General features: G+C 38.3%; 1 protein-coding gene across 1 annotated transcript in view; it reads right to left on the bottom strand.

The window, feature by feature from the left end:
* The window catches only part of ZNF704 (zinc finger protein 704), a 256,970-nt gene that overhangs the window by 180,177 nt on the left and 61,422 nt on the right, over nucleotides 1–15,371 (bottom strand). The window contains exon 2 of the mRNA XM_011937140.1: nucleotides 11,868–12,109. Coding sequence (XP_011792530.1) covers nucleotides 11,868–12,088 — 221 coding nt within the window. The 5' untranslated portion in view covers nucleotides 12,089–12,109. The remainder of the gene's footprint in view (nucleotides 1–11,867; nucleotides 12,110–15,371) is intronic.

Genomic DNA, 15,371 nt, shown 5'->3' with positions numbered 1-15,371 from the left:
CCTGGGAAGTGAAGGTTGAAGTAAGCTGAGATAGCGCCCCAGCACTTTGGGAGGCCAAGGTGGGCAGATCACTTGAGGTCAGGAGTTCTAGACCAGCGTGGCCAACGTGGTGAAACCCTGTCTCTATTAAAAACACAGAAGTTAGCCAGGCGTGGTGGCATACACTTGCAGTCCCAGCTACTCGGGAGGGTGAGGTAGGAGAATCGCTTGAACCTGGGAAGTGAAGGTTGAAGTAAGCTGAGATAGTGCCACTGCACTCTAGCCTGGGTGACAGAAGTGAGTGAGACTTCGTTTCAAAAACAAAACAAAACAAAACCCTCACATCCTGTAGACAAAAGCCACATTTCACTTAAAAAAAATATGTGATAGCAAATTGGATGCAAAAATAGCAGATGACCTTATAAGATGTTACTCTTAGAAAAGGGCAGCAACATTAGGCAAATCTATTATGAGATGAATACTATTTTTGTGGTTAAGAAAGCGGAGTTCATGAGCTTCCTTGAAGAAGTGTTTGCCAAATCCAGCCAAAACAAACCCTTAGCAGGAGAGAGCAACAAAATCTTTTCATAATTTAGAAATTAAGCTGTACAAACAAAGCTTGCCTTGAGAAATGCCAATGTATGAAAATCAAGATGTAGAGAGGTAGTATATATTAAAACAAAATGCAATAAAATAGCAAGCACTTCTAGTACATTTATTTACAACATGACTATAGTTTGACTAAGTTGGTCCACATACCATTCTTTACATATATACTTACTGTTTATTTGATTTTTGCTCAAAGTATGCAGGTCTTTGTTAAAGGGATCTTAAATTCAAGATGTCTTAGAACAAACTTCTGATTTCCCTCCACTCATATCAACTCTCTTTTGAATTACTCCTGAATTATTATTTTTTTATTGGCACCACCAACCATTTTCTCCATCCAGCTGCCCAAGCCAGCATTTCTGACACCATCCTGAGTACCCTCTTCATCCTTACTAAGCTCCCTACCGGCTTTATCCTCACCGTGGCCTCTTGAACATAGCCTTCTTCTCTGTTGCTTTTGTACTGGCCAAAGGTTTCACGATCACTTCTCTCAGATTTCTACATCTGCCTCTTAATTATTCTTTCTGCCTTCAGTGTCAACACTCGTATACACTCCCTGGCTCCTCATCCCCATAGGGTACCAGATGACATTTTTGAAATGCCAATCTTATGGTATCACCTGAACAGTTCTCCATCACCTAACAGATAAAAATCAAATTCTAAAAGTATTCCAAGTTAAGCCTAACTCTCCAGCTTTATCCTTTATCATTTATCCACCCAGAGCTCTATTTATAGGAGAGAGGAAAAAGGTTAATATTTAAAAGAAGAATCAATAACAGTTTAAGCCAGTAACAAAACAAATCCTTTGTACTTAGAAGTATTTAAAATATATATTTGACACATTTGTTGCATTTCCTAGTTTACAAGCAGTATGTATTAATGAGCTATATTTTTACAATACAAAAAAAGCATGAGCAAATGCATTCAGTGTGATAACTGTGGTCCAAACCTATAGTATGTTTACTTGGTATGTTTGAACTGCTGTAATGGTAGCTACCGTGGGGAATGTCAAGAGTATCTGGTAATAACTAACGAGGCTCTCTCAAACTCTGGAAATGAAGCCTGCTTTTATGTTTTTAAAGAACCAGAACTGTGATAATACCCATTTAACCTTCCTTTGATTTAGATGGAATTTAAACATATTCACAATAACTATAATTGTACTAAACATCAGTTATGCACAACTAGGAGTCATTTCCCTTTATGGGACATACAGAAATCATGCTCCAGATTTCTAACTAAATCTGTTTAGTTCCAACTAGTCCAGCTAAACACTGCCTGGCCCACAGTTGATGAAACGCTTCCCTCCTTACCGTGGATGCTCTTCCCCGCCACCCCAAACCTCAAGAAACACTGCCATAGGAAGCTACGTTCCACCCCTAGCAGTGTGAGTGAGGCATTTGCTTCCTGTGTATTAGAGTAGGAAAACAGAGAGAGCAAGAGACCAACCACTGCCTTTGGAATAAATGAGATGTTGGACTGAAATGCAAAATTAACTTATGCTTTATTCTAAAGCTGCACTGTTCAAGATTTCACATGCAAAAAAAAAAAAGGAAGGTGTCTTATTAATGACTTTTTATATTGATACATGTTCAAATAATGATATTTAAGATATATTGGGTTAAATAATGAGTTATTAAAATTATTTTTGCCTGTTTCTTTTTCCTGTTTTTTAATAAAAATTGTATTTACTTAGAAGCATTCAGAATATCAACAAAACAGCTATACCTTTTTTTTTTTTTTTTGCAACTAGAGTGGTATTCAGTTAACAGAACAACTATTTCATATAAACTGCATCAGAGATAACTGAAGATGAAATAACTACCATCCCCATATATAAGTCATTTGTGCTGTGCACCAAAAAGAACCTGCTTTAAATTTCCACGCCAATTTACAACCCCCATACTGTACCAGGCACGGTACAGCGCCTATCGAAAATACCACCAGGACAGGGCTATCTAAAGACATATGTGGTAGTGTGTTAACTATACAAAAAAAAGGCACTGTACAGTTTAAAAACAAATCTTACACAGCCTTACATTTCAATTTTTTCTTTAAAAGGAGTGAGTTGTGTACAAGGGGGTTAATGCTCTATAGCAGGGGTCCTCAGTCACCCCCAACCCAAGAGTCTATGGCCTGTTAGGAACTGGGCTGCAAAGCAGAAGGTGAGCTGCAGCGGGCAAGTAAGCATTACCACCTGAGCTTCGCCTCCTGTCAGATCAGTGGTAGCATTAGATTCTCACAGGCACATGAAGCCTATTGTGAACTGCGCATGTGAGGGATCTAGTTTGCACACTCCTTACAATAATCTAATGATACATGTAACGCACTTGAATCATCCCGAAACCATACCCCCCACCATGGAAAAACTGTCTGCCATGAAACTGGTCCCTGGTGCCAAAAAGGCCGGGGACTGCTGCTTTATAGACAAGGAAAAAAAAACTGCAAACCATACCCCCCACACCATGGAAAAACTATCTGCCATGAAACTGGTCCCTGGTGCCAAAAAGGCTGGGGACTGCTGCTTTATAGACAAGGAAAAAAAAAAAAACTGCAACAGAACCAATTGCATCATCATTGTCTTCTTCATCTTCCTCCTCCTCCTCTTTATCTTCCTCCTCTGTCTTTTCTTTTCCTTTTTTTTTTTTTTGGCCTTGATGACTCCCTTTTTTGAAAGTATCAGGCTTTCCTTTTAGCTCAAAATGCAGCAATATTCTTTCGATATTTTTCCTGCAGCTTCGCAGTCATCTTTTCTTAAGGCTGTTTGTCGTATGCAGCAGTGTCTTACCACCTCTCCCAGTTTCTTCTCAACATCATCAATGGATAGGCCAGGATGTTCTCCTTACAGAACAGAAGAAAGGTCAAAAGAGGTTTCTTGGGTGCGTGTCTCTGAGAAATTCTTAGAAAACTCTGAGAAGTTGATGGGAGCATCTGGGTGCTGCTTCCTGTTCTCCTCCCAACAAGTTTGCACAAAGAATGCATACGATGACTTTTTGCCTCTTGGCTTCTTAGGATTTTGCCTCTAGGCTTCTTAGGATCTCCTTTGCTCATGTTATTTTTCCTCAGCAAGGCAAGAGTCACCCAGTGCCCATCTGGCTCTCATTTGCCCTGGCACTGTCTCTATGGAGCTCAAAATACCACAATCACTGTCTCTTTTTCCTATTTTCAATGTAGCTATTACAAATTTTTTTATATTATAGATATAGTTCACATTAAATTTCTATTAGACAGTGCTGCTTGAATGTTATCCTTTTTAGATAAACAAACGACCAACATCTTGTTTATTACTTGCCTTTCTATATAATAAAAGCAGAGTACAGAATCCATACTGACAAGGGGAGATGAAGAGTAGGAGGAAGTAAGAATCTCATTATTTCTATTTCTTGATTATTTACATTTTGAGCAGATATAAGGAGGAAAAAAAGATGTTGCATCACATCTAAATGTAAACCTATTCTGCAGAGGCAACCTATGGCATGGGCATCACAAAAGTGGTATAATGGCACTCCTAAACACTTTGGAACATTCTCATATATCCAATCTGTGCAACAAAGCCAGTGGTCCACCTCGTACGACAGTGCTACCGGTCCACCTGAAGTTTCAGTTTTAACTTTTCTCCATTCTGCTGCCAACGATGATTTACACAGAAGGACATTTACTAATTATCCAAGGACTCTTTGGAAGTGATACTTGCAAATGCCCAAGCTTTGTTGATCCAGAGAGCATATCCTTCATTAATGGCAAAGTGACATAAATTATTATTTTAAAAATTCATATTGATAATCAGAATTCTAAATTCACAATGCCATTCTAAACAGGTGGCACATTATAATCTAACACTAATGTGTGCTTATAATAAACAGCTTATAGTACACAGAAAATTATGAATTTTGAATGTCATTTTTAACACCAACCAAAAGAAGAAGGGTGTAACATTCTCCTTAAAACACACACATACACATATATACTACATGGGCCAAATTTGTGTTATAAAACAAGCTTGACTAAGCTATGATTAAGAACATTGAGATAACATCAATATTATTAGTGTTAGTACAAGAAAGAGAATTGCTGGTTTAGAAAAGTTCTTGTCTTACCTTACTACCTTCTTTCACATTTTTATAGAACATTAAGAGAGTGAAGTGGCAGCATATGTGCATTTAGATTAAAGAAATTCATCTACAGGCACTTGGCAGGAAGAGAGGGCTATTTTTAAAAACAACAAACAAAAACCTACTATTCCATTCAATGAAATTTTGCCCCAGAATAAGAAGGGAGACAGAATTGCTTCTTTTTCAAGTGGTTTCAGATCCCAAGTCTTTCAAACTGAGTTCTGTTCTTACAGGTAACAGAAGACATTGTAAAGAACAATTTTGTCTGTACTTGATTTGTGTGTTGATGTGAGAATCTAAATTCTCAGCAAGATAGGGCTTGACTGTGTACTGATGGCACAATGTGTTGCATTGTCATAATGTCAATTACATTGGTTCCTACCATTTCCCTGTCTGCATCCCCCTATCCCCAAGATTATACTTGAGTTTTAGAAAGATCATTTTGGCAAATGTGTAGCAAATAGACTGTAGAAAGAAACCAGAGACAACAGTTATTTGCTGCCTTGAATTACTGAAATGATGGGACGAGATGGGAATGGATAAAGGTTTCTTGGAAAAGACGCTCTTTATAGCTACTTTATGGGGATTTCCTCAGTTTTTTTTTTTTTTTTTTTTTTTTTGAGACAGAGTCTAGCTCTGTTGCTCAGGCTGAAGTGCAGTGGCGCAATCTCAGCTCACTGCAAGCTCCGCCTCCCAGGTTCATGCCATTCTCCTGCCTCAGCATCCTGAGTAGCTGGGACTATAGAAGCCTACAACCACGCCCGGCTAATTTTTTGTATTTTTAGTAGAGATCAGGTTTCGCCATGTTAGCCAGGATGGTCTTGATCACCTGACCTAGTGATCCGCCAGCCTTGTCCTCCCAAAGTGCTGGGATTACAGGAGTGAGCCACCATGCCCAGCCATGGATTGTTTCAGTTCTTAAGGGGAGCCCACCAATTATACAGTACCAGTATTTCTCTAACATGAATGAGTACATTTATACTCCCCTCAAAATATATTTTTTTTAAAGAAATGTTCTAAAATTTCAATATTCTATTTTTTTAAAATAAATATTTTAAAATGTTAAAGTGACCTTTTTTCTTTTTTTCAAAAGTAGTCTCATACTGGTTACAGAGTTTGTGACCTGAAAAGTTTTTAACACATTTAAACATTAAACATTTGTTCCAGGAACTGCTAGGCTTCTAGAGATTCAAAAATAAAAGATACCATTTTTGTCTTATCTCACTTAATTACAAATTTGACATAGGAGACTTTTCAATAAACTGTCTAAAGTACATAAAAGAAAGGAGACACTATCATTGAAAATGGGAGCCAAATTAGTTCACAGTTTCCCACCATATTTATAGGATTTTGCTTGTAGGTCAGATCATTTCCTAACTTTGAACTCAAAGGTCAATGTGTTTCTGAAGTTCTTTTAAACTATATAATTCCCAGAATGGCATGCTATAAGGAGAAGATGATTTCATTTTATCTAGCAAGTGATAAATATGACATCACTATATTTTAAAACCCTGAAAAACAAATAGTACCATATGGTTTGTTTTCTTCCAACCGCAAACTAACAATCTGTAGTATTCTAATAAACTGCTGTTAGGTCTAAGAATATTTTTGGCCAAATTTTCCTTTTTTCTTTGTTATAACTGGTTTGCTAATAGATTTCTCTAGCTTTAGTTATAATTAGAAGACAGTTACTGCTTTGCATAATCAAATTGTAATTGCTGTTTGGGTGAAATCCAACCAATTTAAGCATCAGTGCCTTCAAAATCATGATGTCTGGCAAAAACAGAGTAATAGATGTCAGACTCTAATGATCTAGGTTATCTAATAATACTTGCTTAAGTGTTGAATTATTTTAGAGGCTGGACAACAAGTAATACTTGAATTATCAACATATTTTGAGCATTACATTTGTAAATGACAATAAGTTAATGGTCTCCAATAAACACAAATGGTGATGATAAGGAACAAAAATTCACTTGAGATCAGAAACCTATCCCAGTCTTAGTTCTGTCATTGGTTAAATATGTGTTTCTGGGTGAGTCACGTAACTTTCTGGATCTGTTTACTGATTTGTAAAATGGAAGTTATGAAATCTAATGATAATGGACATTTGTCAATTTTATTCCATAGACATACCACATTTTGTTTATTCACTCATCTATGAAACAAAATATTTTGGCAAACAAATGAAGTACTGACACATGGATGAACCTTTCAAACATGCTCTCTTTTCTTGTCCTTAAACTCTTGAAGCCTGTTTTCCTCAACTCTCCATAGGGGTCAATGAAACTAGTATTTTCATCTCTCTCAGAGAGAGATCAGCCCTTGAGTGATTGTTATCCCAATAATTAGCATTGACACTTTCAGTACCTGTTACCCCCAACCCAATTACTGTGCTCCCCAATGATCCTAAAAGCTAGGAATAAATTTGCTTTCTGTTAATGATAAATCTTTAATTCTAAAGAGAAATAGTGCTTACTCATGTGCTCTCACACACTCTTGCCTGCTCTTTCTGTGTAGTTATCTCTCCTGAGGAAAGTTGAATAATTTGAAGAATACTTTGAGTACCCAACTCTATCATGTACTTACTCCAAATCACCCTTAAAAAAGAAAGTAGTGTTTTTTCCTTGAAATCAATCACATAATATCCCAGGGGTAAGCAGACTCTCCTATAGTAAAGATTTGTTTCTACCAACCCCAGGAAACTCAGAAGAGGAGTAGTTTGTATTATTTCCTCTCATGACTCAATTAATTAATTAAAGAATTAATTCTAGGATCCTAGGGCCAATCAGTTGCCATTTTTCACAGGATGCTTAGGGCCCTCTTAAACAATGAAGGCCCTCTTAAACAATGAAGATTCCAGGTAGTCTGCACTGATAACTCAGGGCTGCCAAACGGCAGGGAGATTGCCCCTGTCTCAAGCCTGCACGGCCTAGGGCACTTTTAATATATAAAGTACAATATTGAGGGGTGGGAAGAAGGCAGCCATGAGAACGCACTTCACAGATCTCCAATAACAGGGAGCTAACCGACCTAGGAAGGGCCCAGTTGCTGGCCGCTGAAACCATCTGCTGCATTTGTGCCAAAGCCACAGCTCCCACATGCTGCTCCCAGCAAATGACAGAGTACAGCAGGGTTACCAATGCAGGACTCCTGAGGGCCTTGCCCGGCTACCTAGGACACTTCCCTCCAACTTTCTTGCCCTCTCTCCATCACAGCGTTCAGACAAGCACCTTAACTGACATGTATGTCCCTCCTGTCCTTGCCCCTCCTGCCCCATTTCTCCCTCAGGTCTCTCTTACTAAAACATTTGCATGATTAATCCTGTCTTGGCATTTGCTTCTCTAAACACCCAGCCTAACACATCTGGATTAATAACTTACTTACATTTAAACATTTTTTAAACTAGCAACTTTAAAATTGGTTCTCAAATATTCAGTAAACAAACAGGGAGTTTCTATTGATACTGAGTTCTTCCTTCTCTATTTCAATCATCACCATCTTGAAAAAGATATCAATAAAAAACTGGGCTTTTAAATAGATGTGTCAAATTAATAACATTCTTAAAACTAAAAGATTGTCCTTTAATTACAGATTTACTCCCAGTCCTAATGGGAAGGGAGCAAATCAGGAACTGTTATTTGAAATTAGCTACATATGTGTCTGTCCCTCTCACTCCACGGTAACCTCCAGGAGGGCTGGCACCTGTCTCAATCATTATTTTTACTGAGTACTGGGTTTGTAGCAGGTACTCAAGAAATATCTGTTGAATGGAGGCAGGAGATGAAATTAGTGATGTGAAACTACGGTGAGGTATAGAGAGTAAGGTGGGAAGGGGTTCCCAGATCTCTCTAGTTACATGAAATAAGCAATTGAAATACGTGTTGCTTTTATTATGTAAACCACAGAAAATAAACTTTGAGTTTCATTTTACAAACCAGAGAAAGTAAAGTTCAACAAAAATCTTAGCTTTAATGAGAATAGCAAAAGATAAAGTGAGAAACGTTACAGTGAACTGATTTTAAACGATTGAAGAACTCTGCACTCTATGGGACTAAAATGATTATCCTGCTTTTTGGCCGAAATATCATATATATATTTAAACATTAATTACATATTTTATAACATATGGATACAGATATTCCTCAGTACCCATGGGGGGTTGGATCCAGGACTCCCTATGGATACAAAATCAGCAGATGCTCGAGTCTCTTATATAAAATGCCGTAGTATTTAAATATAACCTAGCACATCCTCTGGTATACTTTAAAGCAGCTCTGGATTACTTATAATACCTAATACAATGTAAACACTATGTAAATAGTTGTTATACTGTATTGTTTAGGAAATAAAGACAAGAAAATAATGTCTGTACATGTTTGGTATAGACAATTTTTTTTCCAGATATTTTCTATCAGTGGTTTGTTGAATCCACAGGTGCAGAACCCATGGATACACAGGGCCAATTGTACATAGATTTCCTTGTATTGATAAATTTCACTATACTGTAGATTTACTCAAAGTTCATTATTTATGCCTGTTAACAGATATATTTCTTCTTAGAAGGAAAAGGAAAATCCTAAATCTTCCTACTGTATCAGGTAAAGAAGTTTCTTTAAAACAAAATATTGATAGATGACAGTGGGAAGTCTGACATTTATTAAACTTGATAACAGTAAATGGAAATAGAGTTTGAGAGTTTGATCATTATAATCCACAATGCTTGCTTCCTTCATCATCTTGTTTTTTAAAGCAACTTATCTCACCAACTGCCGGCACACTGTATTTATGATGATTAAATTCTTACTACAGCAATGAAAACAAGTATATCAGTAGACACCCCAAACAATGAAGCCTTAAGTAGTATTTCCCATAATAGATCAATACATCTAAATTGTACTTTGTCATTGGGGGATTTTTGCTGTGCATTAATGGATTTTAAAACCTAATTAACTTTCCCACACTGTTTAAGAACCTCACAATAACGCTGGCATGGGCTCATGTACTTTTAAGTACATTCAGTGAACCTGAAAAGGTGAAAAATATCCCACATACTAGAGTCAGAAAAGGCAGAAACATCTTTCTTCTTCCTCTTTGCATTATTTTCTCCAGCAAGTGCTCCAAGTAAGGTGGAATTAAAGAATAAAGGTATACTTAAAACAACCTATGGTAATTTAAAATGATTAATTCCAGGTATTTTAACACATACAATGTTCTAATGGAAATTTTATGTAGAATAAGTCCTATAGAATTGCAAGTTGGTACTAAACTGACACTAGAAGTCTAACTTTTGCCCTACAGGGGTAGGAAGAAAATAAAAGCACAGCTCTTCACATTTCAAATTGTTAACATGTCATTTTCCTATGAGACAACCAAACAAATACAAATTGAGATGACTATGAGGGTCAGGGTATGATAAAATGTTTCACAACCATGCCATAGTAGTAGGAAATAATCCTAAATAATTTAACATGTATTTATATGAAAAAAATTAGAAAAGCAAATAATTCCAAGGAGTTAAACAGAAGTAATGAATTAAACATTTCATTTTCAATTAAAGGTTAAGTGAACATTTAAGGTAAAGTGAACATTTTCAATTAAAGGTTAAGGAAAACTAAGAGGCCTATAATTTTAGAAAGTCTGACAAATCTGGCAACAGGAGAAAATAATAATTTTCTAGAGAAGATACTTTTGATTTAATATAGAAAGAAATGAAACTCTAATTACAAAAAGTGAACAGGCAGGAAAGGCACATTTATTCCTCTTCCAAAGGTACTGTTTTCCTGATTAGCTGTTAGAAACCACTTGGACAAATGCAGGACTTTTCAAACAATTGCTATAAGCTGTAAGTTTCATTATAAATGATTTTTGGCAACGAAATGTGACACACATATTACAAATAAGCAATCTCTCGTGCTACAGCATTTCCTTTCTTTTTTTCATCTGACAAATATTCATGAGTCCCCAGAACATAATTAACACTGTTCCAGGGCTAGGGATAAAGCATGAACAGAGTAATCTAAAATCCCTGCTGACGTGGAGCTTGTTTTCTAGGTGAGACAAATGATACGCAAGAAAGTAAAAGGTCTAATATGTATGCGCCACCACTGCCACTGTCATTCTGCCAGAATATTGTCTTTTGGTTCAGTGCTATTGGGTGTGGTTTAAGTAAAATTATAATGTGACAAAGGCCTCTTTTTGTTGTTGTTGTTTTTAGAAAGACAAAGGCCTTTTGATATTTCAGGTAAACCCTCTTGGTTGAGTTTTAAGGTAGATCTGTCGTACAAAGATTATCATGATATAAACCAGGTATCACCATCTTTTTTTCTTTTTTTTTTCTTTTACATATTTTAGACTTTGCAGACCACCTGTGGTCTGTGTCACCTATTCTTCATTTCTTTTAGGCCTTTAAAAATGTAAAAGCAGGTCAGGTACAGTAACTCACACCTGTAATCCCAGCATTTTGGGAGGCTAAGGTGGGAGAATCGCTTGAGCTCAGGAGTTTCAGACCTGCCTGGGTAACATAGTGAGACACCATATCTAGAAAAAAAAAAATAATTAGCTGGGCATGGCTGCATATGCCTGTAGTCCCAGCCCAGCTACTCTAGATAGAGCCTGAGGCAGGAGGACTGCTTGAGCCCAGAAGTTCAAGGCCGCAGTGAGCTACCTTTGCATCACTGCACTCCAGCTTGGGCGACAGAACCAGACCCTACCTCTATTTGAAAAAAAAAAAAAGGTAAAACCATTCTTATGTTACAAGCCACAGAAAAACAGACCAGGGGCTGAATTTGGCCTGCAGCCATAGTTTACTAACCTCTGACCAAAGATCTGTGTATACTTGCTTTGAAGTGTGTATGCTCAGTCCTATATATGACGTTTCATCCTATTTTTTTTGCATTTATTCCTTTGCTCTTTATTATTCATTTATTAAAACTGAATAAAACATTCTTTTCTAGAGCTACAATAGTTCCAACTACAGAAGCCTCAAAGTCAGTTCTGAAGAGTAGGGCCACCTGCTCTATTTCACACAAGCAATAGAAAAAAATTCTTGGCAGAAAACTTCTCGTATGTCTATATGCTGAAGAGAGTCTGTACACTGGCAGAGATTATGCATGCTCTCCACCAACTTCCTGGGGCAGACACATGTGAGATTTAATGTTCCCTTACCTTGCTGGAGGAACATCAATATTGGAGGAAACAACTTTTCTCTTCTGCTCAAGGAGACAGATGGAGCGAGTGTTTTCTTTTTCATGGTCAAGGACCCGGCTGGCTTTTTTGGTGTCTGCTGTTTTCACATCTTCCTCCATGGCCAAGGAGAACATGTGTTGATGAGAGATTTTTTTACTACAGTCACGTTTTAAGTCCTCTGATTGAAATGTGAAGGTCATTTCCCGCTTAATGCTCCCCACCTATGAAATGAAACACAGAAATTCTTACTCACATAAAACATCACCTTTGTACGACTACTGCAGATGATGGTGAGGACAGATTACAGACGCTGTCCTCCCTGTTCATCTGAAATACTGTATAATTTTAATGAGAAAAATGCAACATACAAATAAAATAACTTCACAAAATAATATACAATCAATGCATCTATAATGCAAATAAGAAATATCACAAACACACACAAAAAATGCCTTCGAGGTATATAAAAACAAGGATTGAAAAGCATAATACCTCTAATTTTTTAAAATATAAAACATCATTGTTTTATCTCCCATAACTACGAAAATTCAAGTAAACTCTTAAATATTTCAGTCTGATTATCATGATTAATAGAAGAGAGCTAATGTATAAAATCAAACTTTCTTTTTGGCTAATAATATTGGTCTTAACCACATTCTGTAGTTCATGAAGAAATCTTTTTTATCCTTCATCCCCAGCAGTTAAGATTTTTTAATTAAAAAAAAATTTTTTTATTATACTTTCAGTTCTAGGGTACATGTGCACGGCGTGCAGAATTGTTACATAGGTATACATGTGCCATGTTGGTGTGCTGCACCCATTAACTCATCATTTACATTAGGTATATCTCCTAATGCTATCCCTCCCCCCTCCTCCCACCCCATGACAGGCCCCAGTGTGTGATGTTCCCTGTCCTGTGTCCAAGTCTTCTCCACTGTTCAATTCCCACCTATGAGTGAGAACATGCGGTGTTTGGTTTTCTGTCCTTGTGATAGTTTGCTCAGAATGATGGTTTCCAGCTTCATCCATGTCCCTACAAAGGACATGAACTCATCCTTTTTTATGGCTGCACAGTATTCCATGGTGTATATGTGCCACATTTTCTTAATCCAGTCTATCACCAATGGACATATGGGTTGGTTCCAAGTCTTTGCTATTGTGAATAGTGCCACAATAAACATACATGTGCATAGCAGCATGATTTATAACCTTTAATATCATGTCTCTATAGCAGCATGATTTATAATCCTTTGGCTATATACCCAGTAATGGGATGGCTGGGTCAAATGCTATTTCTAGTTCTAGATGCTTGAGGAATTGCCACACTGTCTTCCATAATGGTTGAACCATTTACAGTCTCACCAACAGTGTAAAAGTGTTCCTGTTTCTCCACATCCTCTCTAGCACCTGTTGTTTCCTGACATTTTAATGATCGCCATTCTAACTGGCATGAGATGGTATCTCATTGCGGTTTTGATTTGCATTTCTCTGATGGCCAGTGATAATGAGCATTTTTTCATGTGTCTGTTGGCTGCATAAATGTCTTCTTTTGAGAAGTGTCTGTTCATATCCTTCACTCACTTTTTGATGGGGTTGTTTTGATTTTTTTCTTGTAAATTTGTTTGAGTTCTTTGTAGATTCTGGATGTTAGCCCTTTGTCAGGATGGAGGATCCAAAATGGCCGAACAGGAACTGGTTGAACAGGAACTGGTTGAACAGGAACAGCTCCAGTCTACAGCTCCCAGCGTGAGCAACACAGAAGATAAGTGATTTCTGCATTTCCAACTGAGGTACCGGGTTCATCTCACTGCAGCTTGTTGGGCAGTGGGTGCAGCCCATAGAGCAGGGCAGGGCATCACCTCACCCAGGAAGTGCAAAGGGTCAGGGAATTCCCTTTCCTAGCCAAGGGAAGCTGTGACAGACAGTACCTGGAAAATCGGGACATCCAACCCAATACTGCGCTTTTCCAACAGTCTTAGCAAATGGCAAACCAGGAGGCTATATCCCATGCCTGGCTTGTAGGGTCCCACGCCCATGGAGCCTTGCTCATTCCTAGCACAGCAGTCTGAGATTGAACTGCAAGGTGGCAGTGAGGCTGGGGGAGGGGGATCCGCCATTGCTGAGGTTTGAGTAGGTAAACAAAGTGGCCAGAAAGCTCGAACAGGGTGGAGCCCACCACAGCTCAAGGAGGCCTGCCTGCCTGCCTCTGTACACTTCACCTCTGGGGGCAGGGCATAGCTTAACAAAACGCAGCAGAAACTTCTGAAGACTTAAACATTCCTGGCTGACAGCTTTGAAGAGAGTAGTGGTTCTCCCAGCACCGAGTTTGAGATCTGAGAACGGACAGACTTCCTCCTCAAGTGGGTCCCTGACCTCCGAGTAGCTTAACTGGGAGACAGCTCCAGTAGGGGCCGACTGACACCTCTTACAGCTGGGTGCCCCTCTGAGATGAAGCTTCCAGAGGAAGGATCAGGCAGCAACATTTGCCATTCTGCAATATTTGCTGCTCTGCAGCCTCCGCTGGTGATACCCAGGCAAACAGGGTCTGGAGTAGACCTCCAGCAAACTCCAGCAGACCTGCAGCTGAAGGTCCTGACTGTTAGAAGGAAAACTAACAAACAGAAAGGACATCCACACCAAAACCACATATGTACGTCACCATCATCAAAGACCAAAGGTAGATAAAACCACATAGAAGGGGAGAAACGGAGCATAAAAGCTGAAAATTCTAAAAATCAGAGCGCCTCTTCTCCTCCAACAGAATGCAGATACTTGCCAGCAATGGAACAAAGCTGGACGGAGAATGACTTTGACGAGTTGAGAGAAAAAGGCTTCAGACTATCGGTAATAACAAACTTCTCCAAGCTAAAGGAGGAAGTTTGAACGCAACGCAAAGAAGCTAAAAACCTTGAAAAAGATTAGATGAATGGCTAACTAGAATAAACAGTGTAGAGAAGACCTTAAATGACCTGATGGAGCTGAAAAACATGGCACGAGAACTACGTCACACATGCACAAGCTTCAGTAGTTGATTCGATCAAGTGGAAGAAAGGGTATCAGTGACTGAAGATCAAATGAATGAAATGAAGTGAGAAGAGAAGTTTGGAAAAAAAAGAGTAAAAAGAAATGAACAAAGCCTCCAAGAAATATGGGACTATGTGAAAAGACCAAATCAATGTCTGACTGGTGTACCTGAAAGTGACAGGGAGAATGGAACTAAGTTGGAAAACACTCTGCAGGATATTATCCTGGAGAACTACCCCAAACTAGCAAGGCAGGCCAACATTCAAATTCAGGAAATACAGAGAACAACACAAAGATACTCCTCCAGAAACCAACTCCAAGACACATAATTGTCAGATTCACCAAAGTTGAAATGAAGGAAAAACCGTTAAGGGCAGCCAGAGAGAAAGGTCAGGTTACCCATAAAGGGAAGCCCATCAGACTAACAGCAGATCTCTCGGCAGAAACTCTACAAGCCAG

Source organism: Colobus angolensis, unplaced genomic scaffold (genome assembly GCF_000951035.1).
Source record: "Colobus angolensis palliatus isolate OR3802 unplaced genomic scaffold, Cang.pa_1.0 Scaffold16, whole genome shotgun sequence".
NCBI lineage: Eukaryota > Metazoa > Chordata > Mammalia > Primates > Cercopithecidae > Colobus > Colobus angolensis.
This window is presented reverse-complemented; position numbering and strand designations above follow the sequence as displayed.